The sequence below is a fragment of the Panulirus ornatus genome, chromosome 11, assembly GCF_036320965.1.
Source record: "Panulirus ornatus isolate Po-2019 chromosome 11, ASM3632096v1, whole genome shotgun sequence".
Lineage (NCBI taxonomy): Eukaryota > Metazoa > Arthropoda > Malacostraca > Decapoda > Palinuridae > Panulirus > Panulirus ornatus.
Window position 1 is genome coordinate 60,088,238 of NC_092234.1, and position 22,848 is coordinate 60,111,085.

General features: G+C 43.2%; 1 protein-coding gene and 1 long non-coding RNA gene across 4 annotated transcripts in view; one reads left to right on the top strand and one right to left on the bottom strand.

Moving 5' to 3' along the window:
* LOC139751592 (uncharacterized) overlaps positions 1–13,640 on the top strand; it is a 139,318-nt gene extending 125,678 nt beyond the window's left edge. For both annotated transcript variants that reach the window (XR_011713373.1, XR_011713374.1), the window contains exon 7: positions 13,450–13,640. This is a non-coding gene — a long non-coding RNA (uncharacterized lncRNA). The remainder of the gene's footprint in view (positions 1–13,449) is intronic.
* Positions 1–22,848, bottom strand: part of LOC139751591 (protein turtle homolog B-like) — a 900,734-nt gene that overhangs the window by 11,963 nt on the left and 865,923 nt on the right. For both annotated transcript variants that reach the window (XM_071667192.1, XM_071667193.1), the window contains one exon: positions 22,403–22,732. In XM_071667192.1, coding sequence (XP_071523293.1) covers positions 22,403–22,732 — 330 coding nt within the window. The remainder of the gene's footprint in view (positions 1–22,402; positions 22,733–22,848) is intronic.

Genomic DNA, 22,848 nt, shown 5'->3' on the forward strand with positions numbered 1-22,848 from the left:
CAACTCACAGAATTCGAAAACATCGTTCAAAATAAGAAATTGGGAACTGAACTTAGGATATTGCTTGAGTTGTGTCATACTTTTGTCACATGGGCCTCGCCAAATTGTGGCAAAAAAGAATGATTGCAGAAGTCCAAAGGAGCAATCAGTGGCGTATCTAGGGTATGGCAGATAGCAAGTGTCCTGGGCGCCACTTGAAGGGGGGCGCCACTCAACAGGTTTGTCTTTTAACATATGCTGCTCGATTGATATTCTTAACGGTTTGGTTTTGTGAGATAAAAAAGAAACTCGTCTACTTTTCAACTATAGTAATATTTTGCTACTATCAGTTGCATTACCGCGTCTATGTTACAATTTTGATCAAATAAGTCTTTAACTTTTAAGTCTCCAAGAGTTTATATAAATTTAGGTTTGGTCTAACTCTTAAACAGTCTATAATCACACTGTATATATTCTTATATACATCCACTGTATGTACATTTCTAATCAAGCCGAGGGCGCAATTTCAGTGCTTGCCATAGGCGCTATTTCCCCTAGATACGCCCCTGGGAGCATTACCTCAGCTCACAAGGCTTTGCATCACCTCGCGTCCAGAAATATGAACATCAAACTCCGTATTTTCGTCACAAGCCAACAGGTGGAACCGGTCCCACGCAGACCGCGAAAAGCCTCTCTCTCTCTCTCTCTCTCTCTCTCTCTCTCTCTCTCTCTCTCTCTCTCTCTCTCTCTCTCTCTCTCTCACACACACACAGTTGATACAGACAACCATGTATTATGGCTGACATTGCTGCTGCGAGAGAGCTACTCCAGACACCGTCCCTGATGTAACCATGGTGACTGGTTCTATGTGGAGGTGACGACACTGTACTTGTCCCAGTCAGGTCAGAAGGGTAGGTTCAGACCTCCGTTATCATTATATACTATACCGCTAACACGACGAAATACGTGACACCTCCCGAGATACACTGGAAAATCAGACACCTTCCTCAAAACATGTTTACGTCTGCTACAAGTTCAGGAACAACTGATTGCTTTGCTCTAATCCTTGGAAAAGCGAATGCCAGGACTTTATTTATGGTGGATCTTGGAAAGGCATTTGAATTAACGTTCCAGATGCGACTATTTATTCTCTGGAGGATAGAGACATTAAAGGGAGGCGCTTCATTTGGATCTATGATCACTTGAGTGAAAGTAAAATCAGAGTGAGATTCCAGGAACAGCTCTATAATGTCCCGCATGAATCAGTATGGCGACTGAAGTACTCACTAGGACCACCTCGACTGGTCATAACAATCTCCTCAGTTAAGCGGACGACAGTGTGGCAGCTGTGGGGGTTCACGCCCTGGCTAATACACACTCCTCCAGGCATTGATTGTGTCTTGATCCTGGAGGACAAATTGCTGCTGTGACATGGAAGGCGCTTTGATTGAGCACCAAGGATTCTGTTACGGATCTTCACGTGCAAAATAGCCATTTTAATTGTACGCCGCATATTCATGGATGGAGGTTGTAAAGAGACGGATAACTGATGATCATGTCGAGCGAATAATAACAAGTACGATGAATTTGATGCAGGCGATGTCAGGTAATGTGGTCGGACCCCAGGCGTTATCAGAACAAACCACAATTCACACTGTGAGGTCATTTACCGAGTACTCCTCGGACCCGACACTTAATAATACTGGCGAGGTGAACCAGAGACTCGGGTGCCCGACCTTGTCCCGTCCATCTGGTTATAGACGGTCAGTTAAAGGCAGTTACAAAGCTTGATCTCTCTCAGTTCTCAATGACTGTGGCGGCGGCCACACTGGATGTCGGAGCAACACGTAATGAGGCATACATATACAGAGGATCAGACATCATTTAATAGTTTTGATTTAGTCTACGCGGTTGTTTTCGACAAGAACATTCTGAGAATTCCAGCCAATCAAGAGACCTTTTGAAGAGCTGTAGCAGTTGTCACTTCTGCATGAAATGAGTATATGTGATAAACGAATAATTCACGAATCATTCCTGAAAAGTGTCTGTTCAACTGACGTCATAGTTCCTGACGAGATGATTAACGTGTGAAAAGTTTATAGGCATACGAAAGGTGAGCTAAAAATAAAGACCTGAGACCAGGCAGTACAAGACGATGTCGAATATTACAAACGCTCCAATATGAACCAAGACAATCTTTGTGTAGAAATATACCTGCAACAAACTACCATATAACTTCACAACCCTTTACAGATAAACCCATCGACTCTACCATTCATCACAGAATTCCCTCAACATTTTGTAGTTTATTATATCTACAAAGCAGTAGGCTCTGTCTGATGTCTCCACGATGCATTTATAATCATTTGCCACTAAAATGTCCCTTAAACTTCATACATCTCATAATCATGATGTAGTGGTTCGCTCCGATTCGAAAGCTGCCACTGAAAGTTTGAAACATCAACCCTGTTGACAATGGTAATCTAATTACAGCGTTTATTCTACTACTTCGTATTCTGTAGCCACGAGGTAATAACATTCTCAGGTGGGTACCTCACCATATGGTTCTAGATGGAACGAAGCTGCTGACACTTGGTGTCAGGAAGTGGACGCTACAACGAAAGGTCGAGGGATGAATCTCGGTTGTTAACGATTCGTCTGGTCTCAGACGGCCGGCCCGTGCCTCGCTCTTCCTTTGCAACTGAAGCGAAGGTTCATGCTTGGCTGGAGGCGTCGTCTGCTTGAACGCCAACGTCCGCAAATTTTCTCCTTGGGTCGCCTGGCATAAGGTTGTAACTGACTTCTAACACAAGTCTTTGACGACGGGGGGGGCCATCAAGGTCGAGGAGCATCTCACGCACCATGTCTTAAGAATGTGAACAAATAGAACCTTTTAGCGATGGAACTAAACAACCTACACAAGAAATGTCACAACACCTCATTGTTAACGACAAGATACCTGAAATTTTAAGTTTGTATCCACTTTTTGCATCTAGTCGGTAAAACTTACATATGAAACTATGTAATGTACGTAATGAAATACGAACTGTAATATCTTATGTAATATCAACCCACTGGGGGTCTAGAGACTAAGACCCTTTGTGTGACCTCTGTAATCCTTTTGCGCTACCGCTCACAGGATGAGCCTGGGCGGCACAATACATTTGCCGACGATACCGGCACAAATCAAATCCATCACGCACCAACGAGTTACCCCTCCACCACCACAGCAAGGGGTTGGGGGGGGAGAGGTCGTGCCTGCTGCTTATCTCGTCGAATCTCCTCCTGAACTGGTTTAACATTGGTCCCTGATTTGTTCTTCGGTGCATGGCGGCGGGCGACCGTCCCACGAGGCCGCCAGCATCTTTCTAGCTACACCTGCATCGCTGTGTACAGCTTTGTGAATGGAGAGTGAGACAGTTGCTGTTCTGGCTAACCCCTCCTCCACCGTGTGTAGAAAGTGCTGTCCCTGGCTGGGGCGGGCGGACCAGGCCCACTGCCTGGCACTTGCATTAATCGCATTTAACCCAAAGGTGAACCGCAACTCCATCCCTTCCTCTCTAAGTTGCACCAAGAAGTTATGCTATATTTCTCGCGCGACCAACAACAATGGCCGAATAACCGGAAAGCTATCCTCCTTTACCAGTCAGATCAGCGAGTGACCACGGCAGAAATGGCTGTTTCGAGGATACAGAGGAAGTGAGCAGTGATGTAGGTGATCACCATCCAAATGCACCAGCAGCCCCTGTGGCAGATGGTGATCATCCCTCACCTTCAGGATCCCGTGGCCGATGCTAAGAAGCGAGACTGAACTTCCCACCAGACACAGAGGCCAAATACGAGCGGCTGACACACGCGTGGCGGAGATATCCAGAAACTGAACTGCACTTGGCAAACAACCGCCAGGACAATGTCCCCTTGAAATCTGATCAACGATTAGTTGAGGGACGTATCAGCAGTTCATCGGAGACTTACGATTGCATGTACCTCCTCCAGAAGGCCATGCATAGGCCAACACCATCATCGTCTGGGGACTTGATAACTTCCAAGAGCCAACAGTCCTTCAGCAACATGGAAACATCAGGAATGTAAAACGAATCAAAGTAAAAGGAGTAACTCTGGAAGACTGGATTGACAGTAAACATCCACCGAGGAAACTCACATTCCCTTGCGCCTCCCGCCACCTCAGAGTGGGTATCTATCGTCCTCCGAGACGGCGGAGCTTCAGACGCCAGAGATAGAATCATGTGGTAAACGTTTGCAAATCCAAGTCGCTACGGCGTGGCATATATGCAGAGCGTCAGCCAACACAAATATGCAACGAGAAACTCGACAATATTGAGACTGTTTAAGAAAGAGAGAGAGAGAGTGAAAAAAAAAACTAAGCAATCTGGAGTTATGGCATGGCATCGAGAATGCCTCAAGCGGCCACCTCCACTCCAGCGACCAGAGTAGCACCCACAGCAAACCCATCTCCAAAGCATCCCCCTAGCACGTTTACAGGCAATACAAGAAACGCTTTGCTAACGATAAAAAAAAGACGACTTCATGTGAGTTCAGGAATATCAAACAACTTATATAGATAAACAGCTATTAGGAACATCGCTCAGCAGTATAGTGACATGAGAACACTCAGCTGGAACATTTACCTCTTGAAAGAAGTATGTGTATATATTCTGACCTTCACCACAGAGACGTTTCTGAGGACTTTGAAGTCATCTATCTACGAGAATATTCTAACTCTAGATCAACTAACGCTTTACCTAATGTATGTAAAACAGTCACGACCTCATTCACGTCCCTCTCTCCTCCCAAAAGCCCAGGGGATTCCAGTACTACGGTATTAAGCTGCACGTCGGTAATTCAACATTCAAAATATACAAAATCCCTACGCACTTGCCAACCTCCTACGATACACAGATTGACCAAAACTTTGCTTCTACTTGATCCTACTGTCCGAGCTGAGACCTCAATGATCGACACAAGAACACAGGTGACCTCTTCACTAATAAACACTAATGGTAGAAGTCTAATCTCCCTGCAAACGGTTCTATTAAAGACAAACAAATTATCATTTAGAATCAACCTACACACATCAACGGAGGAATCCTTGATTGGTGTGGAGGCTTCAACGTGTCACACACAACTCACATTTCTGATATTGTTGATGGCCTGACGTCTGACTAGTCACCTCTAACCATTCACATATACTTACTGTTAATTCAAATGGTGTCAAACTACACATAAAAAGATTAACAAAAAAAAAAAACATTAAAAATTAAACTTCTTAGATTATATGTATAAGTGGTACAATACATCTAATGTTAACCTTAAGACTATACAATTTCTTTAAGCAAAGCGAGTTAACTTCAAAGAGTAGAAGGAAAGGACGTTAACCTTAAGACTATACAATTTCTTTAAGCAAAGCGAGTTAACTTCAAAGGGTAGAAGGAAAGGACGTCACAACAGGCCACACCAGTACTATAATGACCCCGAACTAAATGAGCCGAAACTTTAAAGAGCTAGGCAATTAGGCTAAGGCTATAAACAACTTCGTACACCCAGAACGCTACAACTATTTCAAACATCTCTTTTAGCAGCGAGGGAAGGATAGACTAAACATTTTGTTAGTTTGTTAGTGGACTAAATCAAAGCACTTCTCTGAGTCAAACCTAGAAAGGTATGAACAGAATCATTACATAGGAAAAAACAAACAAGTATCTCATCCAAACCCATTGCAATAGCCTAAAGTGCTCACCACAACATAGGCTCATACTTCTAGCTATAACGTGCTGCCACAAGGGATGGTTTGTAGAACAAAGCCAAAGATAGAGATGACCTTACACAGTTCATGCTAACAAGCAAGATGACGTATGTAATGTGTCATTTACTGAATGTCAACCCGATACAGCCTTACCAAGGGCAAGGGTGACGCCCCTGGGGAAGATGGTATCACTTATGACATCATTAGACTTAGACTTGTAAGACGTGTATTTGGTGACCCATCATTAAAGCTGTACAACATGAGTTACGCCAGGGACTGTCGCCTTCCGCGTGGACCAACAGTGTACTTTTAACGATGCTGAAACACGATCATCCTCATGAATTTCACCCCATTTCCCTGACACGTTGTTTATGCAAAACCTTTTGAGAAGATGAAGCTCAACAGACATCTAAGCAGAATCAAAGAACCCACGTCGCCCAATATCAATAATTTCACACATGACAAAATTGTACACAATTGTACCACAACTCCGAACATTTGCTGGGGAGTCAGCACAAGTGCATCACATTTCTTGACCTAAAACTTGTATTTAATGTTAATAATATGGAAGTTATTTTGTACGAGTTGGCAAAAATGGAAATAGGTGGTCGGGTCCTGCACTGTTGTTTCAAGGCAACAAAACTAAAGATATGCTACTTGGTACTCCTCTGGATGGAGTACTGAGCCCCACCTTGTCCGGTGTGTTAATTAATGCATTTCTGGAATCAGTCCCAGAAAGTCCCAAGAATATCACTATTAGTTTTGCTGGTGATATTCTTGCAAACACCAAAGCATTGCGTGAAATGCAAATTGCTCTTCATTGTGTACACACAGCCTGTGATAGCCTTGGCTTTACCATTTCTCGAAGGAAAACCAAGAGAGGAGTTCAGTAAACATATTGGCATTGGTCGGAAAGGACCATCAATACTGAAAGTCACCGAAAAAGCCATTGACTATGTTTCCTCTTTCAAACACCTTGGTGTCTGTGTCCCTCGTACTGAAGCTGGTGAACCAAAACGAAGCCGACGATGTGCAGGGAGAGCTCTCAGTGTTGCTGGGGTACAACACCAACAATGGTGTGAATATCAGAATTGTTAAAATGATGGGAATGGCTTAAAGTACATACACCATACACTACTTTTAGTCTACATAACTGTAAAGGTATTAAGAGACTCGCGATAAAAATGCAAAATGAAGCCTTAGTAATCATACTTAGCCGCCAAAAAACCTTAATAGACATGGAAAATACAAAATGAAGCCTTAATAATCATACTTAGCTGCCAAAAACCTTAATGGACTTGAAAAATGAAGCCTTTAGAATCATACTTAGCTGCCCAAACTCCACGAAAGTCCTCAACATGTGGAGGGAACTTGGTATACCCAACACTGAGGACAGATTACTTGAGATCAATCTTATGATGAGACAGAAACTACTGCTGGGTGATCCAGATAATGTTGTCTCTATAGAATTATCAAACCATGTATGTTATGGTACAGGTGGATTTAAATGGATCCAAATAACGGCCAATTACGTGATAATTTGGGATTACATAAGTCGTATAAAAATAGGAAGCAGCAGCATTTCCCGCCTTCCTGACAGATAAGTTATAGCACTATGTCTTCGAGTGTAGGAAAATAGAGACTGTGAGAAATAGGCTTTAACAAACCCTGCTTCTTAATATCAAAAACAAGGTACCAAGGTAATATTAATATTAAATACAAGGTAACAAGAAATTTCATGATTGTTTCCCCTTTTTGCATTCAGTCGCTAAACGTAAGAAACCTGTTAGCTCAGGCAATGAACTAACTTTATAATACTTTATGTAACGAGTATCTGCCCACTGCGATCTGACATAGACCGTGTGTGACCTTCGTACTCCTTCTGCACCACCGCCCACAGGATGAGGATGGACGCCAACAATAAACTCGCCGTTGACAGCGGCACAAATCAATCCATCACGCACCGTCTTCGCCTGGACTGACCCGTGTGTGTGTGTGGGAGGCTGAGCATCCCGGACGACGGCAAGAGACGCAGGAAATGTGTCGGCATCAAGCGACGTTCCCTAGATCTTTACCCACAACACTGTGATGACTTGTCTCATGTGGGGCACTGTAGATCTGAGGATGACGTCTGCACCAGGGAGGGGAAGGGTGTACAAAGAGCCCGGGGGGAACGGGAAGGAAGACTATACCATTCCATTTCCCTCCTCTTCCTCCCCCTTCGGCCGCCCTACATCATAAGACAAACAGAACTCTCCTCTCCCTGGAAGGTGGCCGAGCGGATCACACTGCCTCCCCGCCTCAGAACAAGCGCCTGGGGCCGTCACCATACTGCTCACTCACACGCCAGACCCTCTCACACAATACCCTTGAAGTGCAGACCTCGGGACACGGGCGACGGAATCGCTAAACTATTTAATCAAATCCAAGTCACCTCGGCGTCACGGTCCAACAACCTGTGATGCTCTGCCTTTGAGAGTGTCAGCGGGGGCGGCCCCACACCGTCAGAGGAGCTCACGGTCTGACAAGGCCCCAGCTTGGTCGGTCTTGCTGCACGACAATTAATCCCTCACCAGATTCCTTCAGCTCAACTTGCTCCATTTTCAGATGATGATAAAGACACACACACACACACACACACACACACACACACATATATATATATATATATATATATATATATATATATATATATATGTGTGTGTGTGTGTGTGTGTGTGTGTGTGTGACTGCTATCTGTGTGCTAAAGGGAGATTACACCCTTGTTGCCCCGACTCATAACTTGTTTATATGCACAATGTCTTTACTCCTACGTATGTATGCATATACACATACACACACAGTGCCCTAGCCTATGCCAAATATCGACCATTCCTTTAGGGAAGATGAACACCTGGGTGGACTGTGTACCGGCTGCCGCGATCAGGATTCGAACCTATGTAGCTTTGTTCCAGGCAGCCCGTACATGTATGACAGTCAATAACGCTAAACGCGACATCACGGAGGTCCGTGTGTGTGTGTGTGTGTGTGTGTGTGTGTGTGTTACCGGACTCCGCCTTCTAAAGATTACACCGCGAGTGAAAAGTCACCTCTGGCGATGATGTATCATTGTGAGTACAGTTACACGTCACAGCACTTCTCACTCCAAAGGAATCCACAGTTCCTTGTAAGTGGAAGTAATGCAGTATTCATCACTGCCAGTAATCATTGCAAGGAACTCTAATAGCTTCTCCACATCATCTACTGACAAGTCTTTCTGGTCTTTAGCTAAGAGCATCGCTAAAAACTTCTGTCGCTCTACCTTTCCTTCACTTTTCCGTTCTGACGGTACTATAGCTGTCTCTTCTGTAGCAACTCTCTTTGGTTCCCGTCTCTCCTCTAACTCCACCTTGGATGACTCTAACATTCCTACACCCCCTGATGCTCCTTTTCTCAATCCTATGCCCCTCCTCGTAATCTCTTTTTGGTCTGTCCGAAAACCGCTACTTTCTCTGGACACAAGCAAGGCTTTATGGTCCTGATGACATCCATCCCCGTGTACTGAGAGTGTGCCTCTGAATTTGCACCTGTGCTTGCTCGTCTGTCCCATTTGCATCTACAAACCAAAATTTTCCTTCATCTTGAGAGCATGCGTCGGTAACCCTCCAGATACCCAGGCGAGAAGTACGGGTAATACCTTCCCTCTGTTGTGCCGTGGCTGCCTACCACCGACGAGGAGAGAGAGAGAGAGAGAGAGAGAGAGAGAGAGAGAGAGAGAGAGAGAGAGAGAGAGAGACAGAGAGAGAGAGAGAGAGAGAGAGGAATTCCATCCAGATCTGTGTTGTCATTTCTTTCATATAATGATTTTTCCCTCGGGCTGATGGAGGTAATATTTCAGATGTAAAAGGTCATAACGACCCATGGAGGAGCTTCTGTTTGTTCTCTTCTTCAACATCATATTTACAAGTTCCAAATACGTACATCAAAGCACCACTATAAAGAACCATTAGTTTTCAAATAAACGCTTCACTCTTGACTTAATGTATTTGTAAATTGTTTCGTCGGAAATTCGTTTGAAAAACAGTTTGAGTTGATCAAAACTGTGACGGCAGGAACCTTCTGGATCCTTGTAGCGAGACAGAAAACTACAGCTTTGTTTCTGTGGCAAAAAACATACGTTGTGATGTCTTCCTAAACTCGCATTACTGTGACTCTTTCCTGGAGGTGACGCATACTGTCCGGAGACACCCTTAATGGGTTACTGGCCAGTAAAATGCTGCTACTAAGGGACGATGAGATTAGGGATCCTTTTTCCCTGTGTGTGGAGGAGTGGGTAAAGGAAGAGTGTCTGGAGGCCTTGGTGGTCTGAAACGCCGTGTGGTCTTCCTCGCCCCGGAGGTCCAGGTCTTCCTGAGACCACAGATCATGACCATAATACTCCATTGATTCCAGTTAGTTGAAATCACTTCTGAATCCAGGTCGCAGTGGGGTGTTTGACGCGCCAAGCTGCGTGCTGCCCCGCACAACACCCGCGTCTGTGTTATGGAAGATTGTAGACCATAATTTAGACATATATGTTTGATAACCATTCCGCCTTCCTGGATATGGTCTGCCTTTTGGGGTGATTTCAGGAAACAATAACATGCAAGTATACTTAGGAGATGATGAATAACTCGTCAGAAAACGGGCAAGCTCTTTGAAGAGCGAGTATACCTTTCATTTCATAAAGGGTTTACAAACATGGTGGAACAAAATGAACACAGAGGATAGGGAGGGATAAGGGCCATACTAGCCTTGTGAATGTTATGCCTGAGCCGTCAGGTGCCTGGTTGGGGAGGCTAGACCATCGACAGCACGAGACTTGAGTCATAAAGAGAAGGTAAATCTAAAACATTATGATCTGAAATGTCATACTTAGCAGGACAACGAGTATATCTTTCTCATGACGTACACTACAGCAATGGTGCTTGGGTGAAAGGGAGGGGGAGCCATGATGTCCCATCCTGCCCGGGGAGTGGTAGATGGAAGCTAGAGGGAAACTCGCCCACATGGTACAACCAGGAAGGGTCGTAGATTAATCCGCATGGGATGCAGAGATCAGGAGTACAGAGACCCACAAGGTGTATGTATCCTGTACAGACGCAAGATACTAAGTGTATGTATCCTGTACAGACGCAAGATACTAAGTGTATGTATCCGGTACAGACGCAAGATACTAAGTGTATGTATCCGGTACAGAGCGATACTGAGTGTGTCTCCAGTACAAAACAATACCATGTAAAGCAAGAGGCAGGATATATTTCTCCAGTGTTAAGCAAAGCACAGGATGTACACTTCCAGCATAAGTACACAAGGTACATACCTCCAGTATAAAGTTACATATAGGATGTATAACTCCTATATAGAGCAACGCACTGGGCGTATGTCTCCAGTATAAAGCAACACACTGGGTGTGTCTCCAGTATGAGGCAATACACTGAGTGTATGTACATCTCCAGTAATAAAGCAACACAGTGGGTGTGTCTCCAGTAGAAGGCAATGCACTGGATGTATGTTTCCAGTATAAAGCAACACACTGGGTGTGTTTCCAGTGTAAGGCAATACATTGGGTGTAAGTCTCCAGTAAAAAGTAACACACCGGGTGTGTCTCCAGTATGAGGCAACGCACCGGTTGTGTCTCCAGTAATAAAGCAACACACTGGGTGTGTCTCCAGTAATAAAGCAACACACCGGTTGTGTCTCCAGTAATAAAGCAACACACTGGGTGTGTCTCCAGTAATAAAGCAACACACTAAGTGTCACCATTATCACTGCAACATCTCCTTCAGCTGCCTTCTGAAGACCTCAGTATAAGCACCTGCCAGGGGTGGCAAGACTAATCCAGTGAAATTAATGGCTTTTCAACTTTGAAGATTACTGCCTCTCGTCTCTTGATGCTTCTGTATCTAGTGATCGTACAGTAGACGTTATTGCTATAAAAAGGGAGTCATATATCCAATCTTCCTTTAAGAGTCTCTTGTTCCAGTCCATGGTCCACTCGTTCCAGTTCCGGGTCCATTCGGTTAACGAACCTAGCTTATGGACCTCCGTGGTGTAGCGGTTATCGTCGCTGACTGTGACACATGCACGGGCCATCCGGGATCGAATGTATGTGTTCGGATCCTGGTTGCAGCAATAGGTACACAGTCAACCCAGCTGTTCATCCTCCCCTAAGGGTTGGTGATAAACTGGGTACCTGGTTCAGGCTAGAGTGCATATATATATATATATATATATATATATATATATATATATATATATATATATATATATATATATATTCCTATGAGTCCACGGGGAAGATGAAACACGATAAGTTGCCAAGTGCACTTTCGTGTAATAATCACATCATACGGGGAGACACAAGAGAGAAATATAAGTCAGTTGATATACATCGAAGAGACGAAGCTAGGACGCCATTTGGTAAACATGTGATTGTCCAAAACATATATGTTGGACAATTATCGACGGATTGAGTTTTCTCTCTTTCCCTATCAACAACTGTGTCCCCCCTAAGGCTCTCTCCTGTCTCCTATGATCTTCCTCCATTTCCTTATCGATTCTTTTTTAACAAATCACCAAATACTCCAACGCTGGCGACTCTAACGCAAACTTCCTCCGCTTCTGTCAAATACTCCACATCTGTTTTTCCCAGTAAGTCACATGCTTCGGGAAAAGTTCAACAGGACTGGAACAATGCTAATGTAAGACCGATATTCAAAAAAAAGGTAACAAGATTACGTATGATTTAGACGAGCGACGCTTGATCAGTAATTTGCGGCATGATTTGCGATGCAGTCGTTCAAATCTGACAGATCTGCCTGATCTGTTGTACCGACAGATAATGTGTGATGAAAATAAAATAGTTGATACTAATTTCGATATTTAGGGATCATTCAGTAGAATCCATTGTCAAGAATTATGAGCAAAAGTCAAGTCACTTGGTATAGAGGGTACTGAACACACCGGTCAAGTCACTTGGTATGGAAGGTACTGAACATGACCGGTTAGAAAGCTGTTTGACTAGCAGTAAACAGAATAGACTAATGATATGTAGTAATGCTATTCACAATGGCCTATGTTGTAACGAAAAAGTCGTAGACGCCACTAAGCTGGGAAAGGACAACCACAACGAAACCGGGTCTTGAGCTGCAGGAGAACTTGGAAGAACAGGTAGATTGGCCTCACAAGAGCCATGCAAAATCTCGATGATGAATGGAAACATTTTCACACCTGCATGAAAAAATATATGAACCCTGTTAAGCTTCATAGCATAAATGAATAAACGATTTACGTGCAAAAGCCTCAAGTGATGAAAAGCCATGTCAACAATCTGCAGAAACAATGAAAAAAAAAAAAAAAAGGGCGAATAATATTTTGGGCTTCAGGGGAAGAAAATTTCGAATTCAGGTCTGAAAACTAATTCTCACCCTTTACAATTCACCAGTGCATTCCAACCTGAATATTCAGTTTTGGTCGCTCTGGTTGAAAAAAAAAAAAGCACAACGAAACTACAGCTGCGAGCTATCCAATATTATTTCCAAGAATGAGAAATCTTACAAAATCTCTCTACACCACCTTATGTTGCTTGGAAGAGAAGGTTATGAGGTAAGTCATACAAGTCTTCAAGATTATCTAAGGTCTAAACAATCTTGATGGAAAGTCTGACATCCCGTTTTCTTCAACAGACTTGACTATATGTGGCGAGATATTCCCGGAGAGTAAGCAACGCCGGATAAACGTTTGGATATACGTCGGCTTGCCAATGCCTTACGCTCCAGGTCCACGGCTGCCGCTTCCCTAGGTAAGGAGTACAATCACCTATTCGTTTCTCCTTCCATCCACACTGAGGTACACGTTCCTGAATCTCTTTACCCGTCAGACGTGTACGCTACGGTTGCCAATAACGCTAAATAGCTTCCAGGTCTTGGCTGATGGTCAAGGACAAGTAACGAGAGGTTAGGTTGGTTGGTGATTGTCATTCTAGGTCAGCTGAAGGAGTTCTCAAGGCAAACGATTTTGGTTTCCAGAAGCAAGTAGACGATGACGCCCACGCTTTACAGGGGGGGGGGTTAGTGTTGGTGCTGATGATAATAATACCCGTTTTATTTCTCATGTCGGTACAAACAACGTACTCAAACAATGGTCGGAGATCCTGCGAAGGGAACATTGCCAGATTCTTCGTCGTTTTGGAGACGTAACCTTTAAAGTTAATAGCGTCAGGGGAACTACCCATGGTCGGCATTGGGAACGCCTTCTTCAGTAGGGTTTCCAGAGTAAATAAACATTTTGGTAAACCTTTGTTTACCTGAGGAAGTCGAGTTCATAAACATGATGAATCATTTTCATCCGTAGCCTAGGATGTTTACGATGAACGGCCTAACACCTGAACGAGCTGCGCGCTGCGAGTTTTGACAGTCTTCTCAGAGAAAAGATCAACACGAGCGTTTTGGTAAATAAAACACGCAACTACCTTGGAGCAAGCCAGCCCCACCCTCCGTGAATAACTCTCCTACCATGTCTTCGTCATATGTCAGTACAGTCTATGTTGATGCAGGCAGTATAAGACACTTTTTCGGGTTGGAGGCAACTGCAATGGAAGAAAAATACGCTTGAACCGGTGTCTCCAAGTCTTGGTCAGATATAGAGTTTTCCTTGTCCATTACGAAAGTCGGGAGTCCACTCCACCTGATAGTGATAAGGGAAACAAAGAAAGCAGTAACTTTTACTCTTTGTCGAATCTTATATTAATCCTTCAGTGAAAGATATCGTAGTCGTAAATACTATCGATTATATTTTCATGGAAATTAAAGATAAATTTCGTAAACAAAATCAGTAGGATTACTTTACAGGCTCCAATACAGACTCCAGAGATTGACCCAAAACTTTATGACGAGTCAGTAGAAATTTGTAGCGGGCACAAGTACTCATAGTGGGAGAGACTCTTAAAATACCGGTGGAGGAAGCTAAGTGGGACGAATCACTTTCCTGTCGCGGGCCCTTAACCTGCCTGATACTTCCTCAGTACAATCCAGTGAGAGGCGGCACACTCGCAACGAAAACATGTCACACTGACTGCCAGCTGCAGATGAGGACCTTGTCCGTAATGACGGAGTTGGAGAAAGGTTTTGTACGACTGATCATCGACACCGATTGTAATCCAGGTCGACATGAAATGCGTGAAAAAAAAAGTATGCCAGGTTTTAAGGCAGCAGAGTCTAATGATCCTCGAACTGCTGTTGTCAGGCAAATCTGGGATGATATCGTCAACGAAAATGATATGGACGTAACTTGGTAAATTTTACTAAAACACAAAAACAGTCGAGGGAAATTATGTCCCAATGCGTTGTAGGCGGATAATATCCATAAGTAGGTCAAAGCGAGGGAAGAACGACATAAAATTGCTTTTCTAGGAAAATAGAACAAAACATACTCAGAGTGAACAATTATATTTTTTTTTTTTTTTTACGTTGGCAGCTCCAGTCACGGACAATAGTCCACATAATAACCGGGCCCCATTAGAATAGAGACAGGCTAATGCAAGGGATAATAAAGATGAGAGAAGGAAAGGTATTTACGAATTTTGGAGGAAGTGAAAGTGGATGTGTCTTTTAAAAAGTGTCTGGCCGTTGTTTTTCGTATAGAAACCAGAAGGTAGAGAGTTCCAAAGCACTTAGGTGTTAGAGAAGAAACAGTTATCAAAATGGCCCACCCTTGAGTGGCCGAAGGCCACACAGTAATCATGTGACGCAGCAGCCTGCCGAGTATTGCGTGGTCTAGCTAAAGGTGGGGGCATACAAGCAGCCAGCTCTCGGGAGGAAACACCCAAGTTATACCTACAGAAGAGGGAAAGCGAATGAACACAGTGACATAGGACAAGTGGGTCGTTTTTAAGTTTGCTTGGGAGAGTTGATAAGTCGGGCCACTTTGACTCAACCTTATCAAGCAAGGTTGCAGAGTTAGTACCACGCCAAATGTGAGAACAGTATCCCTTACAAGGACGGATCAATCTTTCGTAAAAACGGAGCAACTGTTACGAAAAAAAGAAATTTCGACATCTAAACAAGACCCTCAGTTTCTTTGTGGCAGAATTAGCTATTTTCGTATTGTAGGGTTTCATAGACAGTGAGGAGGAGGAATTACAGAGCCGCTGAAGGATAGAGGAAAGTTGTAAGGAGTTTTCGATAGAGAGATGGGCAGAAACTGGGTCTCGGAGACATTAAGCTTAACCTGATGTCGCCTACACCACAGAGATGTCCTGTCAAAGTCTGAGTTTATTGAGGAAGATGTGTCGAGATGATATGAAGTTCGAGTGAGAGGAGCAGAATTGAAAGAATGTAGAGAAATGCAGTATCGAGTCGTTAGCCTATGAGAGTACATTCGTTACTTGTAGGAGAAAAGATATCGTCGATAAAAAGGGGAAAAACGTAGGGGACACGACTGAACCTTGAAGGACACCACTATTGATAGAGAAAGGGGAGGAGGTTGATCCATCAACAACCATGGAGATAGATCGGCCAGAGAGGATACTAGATATGAGAGAGCAAAGTGAGGGAGGGAAACCAAAAAGAGGTGAGATACCGATGCCACACCCTGTCAAAAGCTTTGGATATACCAAGGGCAACTAAAAAGGATTCCCCGGAAATTTTCAAGGATGATGACCAGACATAAGTAAGATAGGAAAGAATATCACCAATGGATCTCGTCTTACGGAAGCCATACTAGTGATCAGAGAGAAGACTTGAGATTCAAGAAGTCTGAGAATATGAAAGTTGAGGAGGGATTAAAAATCAATCGGAAATGGTAGATGTCAAAGCAGTAGGACGATGATTCAAGGGGCTGGAATGGTCAACCTTTTTAGGGATGGGATGTGTTAACGCATGCTTCTAAGAGTAATGAATGATTCTGGCTTTTAAACAAAAACGGAACAGACGAGCAAGCACAAGTGCATATTCAGAGGCACACTGCTTTCAATACATGGGGATGGATGCCATCAGGACTATAAGCCTTGACTGTGTCCAGAAAAAGTGAGGGACACGTACGTTAGAATAAACATTAGTATGAATCGGACATTGCTGAAAATTGTAAATCATACCCTATCTAATTTTATAGTTTTGTTAGAAGAGAGTAATTACATAGACAGTTGGTTTCATGAATTACGGAGAACGGTGGCTTGGTTGAAGACAATGAAGGCATGACAGAGAATCTAGATAAACATTTTTCGCCATTTTTTTCCCCCCCAGTAAGGACGCAACTCATAATCTGGTTCCAGTTCCAATGCAAGGGAGAGGAAAACATTTCACACTTTATTGACATACGAGTTGAAGGTACGTTTTTATCAACACAATGAGAGATGCGACAGTGAGACAGTAAAATTCTGTACTGTTCTTTTCAATTAGCCACTTGTTACAAGGAAGTTTCCTGACGATTGGAAGTTAGCCAATGTAACACTGATATTAAGAATGGTTATAATAAGTCCCAGCCTGGAAACTGTAGCCCAGTTTGCTGAACGTCTGTAGATGGTAAAGTTATAGAAATCATCATTCGATATAACAGCCATTAATCACTAAGATCATCATCTCAGCCTAGATTCCGACGAAACCTGCTCCTCTGACTGACCTGCCTTATTTCTTTTCTGTTACTAGTCATGTGTATAACGAAATGAAATCGGCCGGTATCATCTACCTACATTTTTGAAATCAATCGATGAAGTCTCGCAATAAGACATGCTACAGAAGTTAATCCACATGGTTCTGAAAGGACACATTGTATTTTAGTATTTACAATGTTGGCTGACCGGCAATAAACAAAGTTGCGATTCATGATCAAACCTGACTTGTTAGACGTAACAAGTGACACCGATAGTGAGGTAGAATGCCAAAAATTCGCAGATGATACTAAAGTAGTGAATAAATCCACAATAACAATAGAATGTTTAAAGCCTCAAAGTGACATAGACAAACTGATGAACTGGGCTTACAAGTGGCAGATGAATTTTGATTTCGTAATGTGGAAAGTTTTACACACCAGCGGCAAATACGAGAAGACGTCACAATATGAATTCTATTGACCTTCGATAGATATAATAATCTCTGATGACCTAAAGCTGAGTAAGCAGTGCATAGAAACGGAGGAAAGGGCGATCGTAATTCTTGAATTCTAAGCTGTGTTTTCGAATCAAAATCTCGGGAAATATTTCTTAATCTGTACAGAACACTGATGGGTCCCCACCTCGAACATCATATTCAGTTTCGGTCATCCTTCTTGAGAAAAGAGATATAGACAGAATAGAGTAAATACAGAGATGATCCACCAAGATAATTCCCGGACTGAGAAACAAATCCTATGAGAGCCGACTGGAAGGCATAATCTTCAGCTTAGGGAAGAGAAAGTTAAGAGATCTTGAGACTCATCAAAGGCTTTGATCATCTTGATCCAAGTAGCTACTTCAAGCTAACTCTGTCTAGTGTCACTCGAAGTTACGGATACAAACTAATGGGCGAACGTTTTACTTACTACTGTGGCGATGTAACTTTACCTCCCACAGCATTGCTAACGAACGTGTGGAATGATTTACTAACCTGAGCAGCTGAAAGCTGTACCATAGATCACTGAAGAGTCATCTGGAAGTATACTTTGCTTCAAATCCACGACCGGCGTTTTTCTCCTCAGTTACATGCAAGAGTTATCGTTTATTATATATCATATACACGTTTTCCTCCTCATTATTATACTAATCTCTGAGTTTTGGATCTCTTCCACAATCACGAACAACTTTAAAAGGATTCGTTGTCTGTTGTTTGAATTCTTTTTATTCCTTGGTGTATCTCAGCCATAAAGCAAGACACACGGATTTGCCTCCACCATAAAGGACCACACAGCATGTATGTCTCCAGCTAAGAGCAATACAAAGGATGTATATCTCCGGTGTAAGGCAATATATTAAAGGGTGTTTGTCTCTAGTATGATGCAATATACAAGATGTATACCTCAAGTCTGAGGCAACACACTGTGTGTATGACTCCTATATAGTACAACACAGGATGTATGTTTTCAGTAGGGACACGCACACACATACGCAGGACGTACACACCATTTCTGTGTCCAATAAGCCATATGACTTATTACGTATGTTAACCAGATGCAACTTTAAGATCTCAGCTTTTCTTGATCTCAAAAAGAGAAAATAAATCTAGAAAAGAAGGCAGGGAATTTCGTACAGACAGCTGTGCCAGCCTGCAGTGGGCCTGTTAATAACACACGAAGCCAAGCAGGACAAAAGTACTAAGCTTTCACTTTGACTTTTATCAGAAATGAATCCAAAAGAAAATTTAAAGAACAGGTAGTTATCACTAAACCCTACACAAAATAGGAACAAAGGATGAATCACCAGAAGACAACTGTATATGGAGTTATTTGAAGTCACTTAAGAAACGGGAAGAGAAAATAACACAGTGAATGGAAGAAGTAAATACGCTCCGGAACCAAGTGAAGGAACATGAATGGTGCCTTAAACTGAGAGAGGAACTCAGGGGCTTGAGAAATATGGCCAGTGGGTCTGAACACAGGTGCGTGCAGAGCAAATGAGGGGATCCAGAAGGTCAACAGCCACAGGCAAAATTAATTCACTGAAAAGCAAAAATGGCCAAAAGCTTTCTTTTTTCTAGATATCTTCGAGGCTATTTGATAAGAGGAAATGATTATAACACAGAATGGATGAAGGCGGCAAGTATAATATGTACATGTGTATATATGTATATGTCTGTGTATGTATATGTATGTACACATTGAAATGTATAGGTATATATATGTGCGTGTGTGGGCGTGTATGTATATTCATATGCATGTGGGTGGGTTGGGCCATTCTTTCGTCTGTTTCCTTGCGCTACCTCGCTGACGCGGGACACAACGACTAAGTATGATAAAGAATGATATGAATATATATATATATATATATATATATATATATATATATATATATATATATATATATATATATATATATATATATATATATATGATTGAGAGGGTGAAGGCATGTACAGAGCATCAGATTGGGGAAGAGCAGTGCGGTTTCAGAAGTGGTAGAGGATGTGTGGATCAGGTGTTTGCTTTGAAGAATGTATGTGAGAAATACTTAGAAAAGCAAATGGATTTGTATGTAGCATTTATGGATCTGGAGAAGGCATATGATAGAGTTGATAGAGATGCTCTGTGGAAGGTATTAAGAATATATGGTGTGGGAGGCAAGTTGTTAGAAGCAGTGAAAAGTTTTTATCGAGGATGTAAGGCATGTGTACGTGTAGGAAGAGAGGAAAGTGATTGGTTCTCAGTGAATGTAGGTTTGCGGCAGGGGTGTGTGATGTCTCCATGGTTGTTTAATTTGTTTATGGATGGGGTTGTAAGGGAGGTAAATGCAAGAGTCCTGGAAAGAGGGGCAAGTATGAAGTCTGTTGGGGATGAGAGAGCTTGGGAAGTGAGTCAGTTGTTGTTCGCTGATGATACAGCGCTGGTGGCTGATTCATGTGAGAAACTGCAGAAGCTGGTGACTGAGTTTGGTAAAGTGTGTGGAAGAAGAAAGTTGAGAGTAAATGTGAATAAGAGCAAGGTTATTAGGTACAGTAGGGGTGAGGGTCAAGTCAATTGGGAGGTGAGTTTGAATGGAGAAAAACTGGAGGAAGTGAAGTGTTTTAGATATCTGGGAGTGGATCTGTCAGCGGATGGAACCATGGAAGCGGAAGTGGATCATAGGGTGGGGGAGGGGGCGAAAATTTTGGGAGCCTTGAAAAATGTGTGGAAGTCGAGAACATTATCTCGGAAAGCAAAAATGGGTATGTTTGAGGGAATAGTGGTTCCAACAATGTTGTATGGTTGCGAGGCGTGGGCTATGGATAGAGATGTGCGCAGGAGGATGGATGTGCTGGAAATGAGATGTTTGAGGACAATGTGTGGTGTGAGGTGGTTTGATCGAGTAAGTAACGTAAGGGTAAGAGAGATGTGTGGAAATAAAAAGAGCGTGGTTGAGAGAGCAGAAGAGGGTGTTTTGAAATGGTTTGGGCACATGGAGAGAATGAGTGAGGAGAGATTGACCAAGAGGATATATGTGTCGGAGGTGGAGGGAACGAGGAGAAGAGGGAGACCAAATTGGAGGTGGAAAGATGGAGTGAAAAAGATTTTGTGTGATCGGGGCCTGAACATGCAGGAGGGTGAAAGGAGGGCAAGAAATAGAGTGAATTGGAGTCATGTGGTATACAGGGGTTGACGTGCTGTCAGTGGATTGAAGCAAGGCATGTGAAGCGTCTGGGGTAAACCATGGAAAGCTGTAGGTATGTATATTTGCGTGTGTGGACGTGTGTATGTACATGTGTATGGGGGGGGGGGTTGGGCCATTTCTTTCGTCTGTTTCCTTGCGCTACCTCGCAAACGCGGGAGACAGCGACAAAGTATAAAAAAAAAAAAAAAAAAAAATATATATATATATATATATATATATATATATATATATATATATATATATAGAGTAAACTTCAAAACAAAGTAAACTTCATCGGTATGACTACCACAACATCAGTCGACGTTTAACAAGTCATCTTCAAAACGGCAATAAACAATAGAAAGTATTTACGAATTTTGGAGGCAGTGAAAAACCTTTTATAATGTGCCAGGTCACAGTTGTTACGAAAGACAGAAAGATGTAGAGTTCCAAAGCTTCGACGTGTAGGGAAAGAAGCAGTTATCAAAACGGCCCACCCTTGAGCTGCCGATGGCCACACAGTAATCATGTGACGCAGCAGCTTGCCGAGTATTGCGTGGTCTAGCTAGTGGTGTGGACAAAGAGCTAGAACCACCCCAGATGTGAGAGCAGTTTTCCAGACAAGGACGAATCAATTCTTTGTATAAACGGAACAACTGTTCGAAAGGAAACAAATTTCGACATCTAAACAGGACTTCCAGTTTCTTAGAGGCAGACCTGGTTATCTCCTCAATGTGTAGTTCCAAGAAAGACTGGATGTTACAGTAACACCAAGTATGTTCACCGAGTCAAGAAGTGGAATTACAGTGAAGAGACGCCCCAGTATGAAATCGTCTCGTAAGAATTAAATTTCAGGAATCATGGTATCAAAGAGACTTGGGAGTTGACATTGTCCCGAACCTGTCGCCAGAGACCCTCATTAGGGGAATAGTTCGAAAGACCAACTATCTGCTGGCAAATATTAGAGTACCATTCAAGTATATGAGGAAATGAATATTAAAGAAGCTATTCATACTCTACATAAGACCAAAATTAGAATATGCTTCTCAGGTTTGGTCACCGAACCTGAAGAACAAAATTAAGGTAGTGAAGTCTATAGAACAACAACAACAAATAATTAAGAGAGCTGAGCAATAGGGACAGACTAGAGGCTGTAAATTCAGTGGATGACTGGAATCAGATGACCGAGGACATGGTTAAGACAGACAGCATACATAAGACGTTGTATGACAGTAGAACGTGTGCAAGAGATGGGTCGCCACCAGTGATAAACTCCCTCCCCGTACACTACACAAAGGTAATGGCACACACACACACACACACACACACACACACACACACAGAAATGATCACAAAAGGTGTAGGAACAAGTATGGGTGGTGACTCACTGCTGGGTGATGGTGGTAGTGGTGGTGGTGGTGGAGAGGCTGCTGGTGATGGTGGACAGCTGAGGTAGAGGCTATGGCTGTTGTAGTGATGGTCTGCTGTTGCTGCTGCTGCTGTTGCTGTTGCTGGGCAGGGTAGGTGGGCAGCAGCTGGTGGTGGACGCCTCCTCCCCCGCCCGCCACCACCACCTCCCTGGGCACCACCTCGCACAAGGTGGGTTCTGCCCCTCCGTAGTTGGCCGGGGGTCGCAGGAGGGGCCCAGACGGCGTCAGGCTCGAGTGCACCAGCTGCTGAGGGATGAGGTCTGGGTCTGCGTCGCTCTCACTCTCCACCTGTGGGTCAACCATACCTTCTGTTACCTCCTGTTGACACTAACCAACCACATAAATCACCTGTTACCTCCAGTTGACTCAAAACAAACAACCACACACACACACACACACACAAC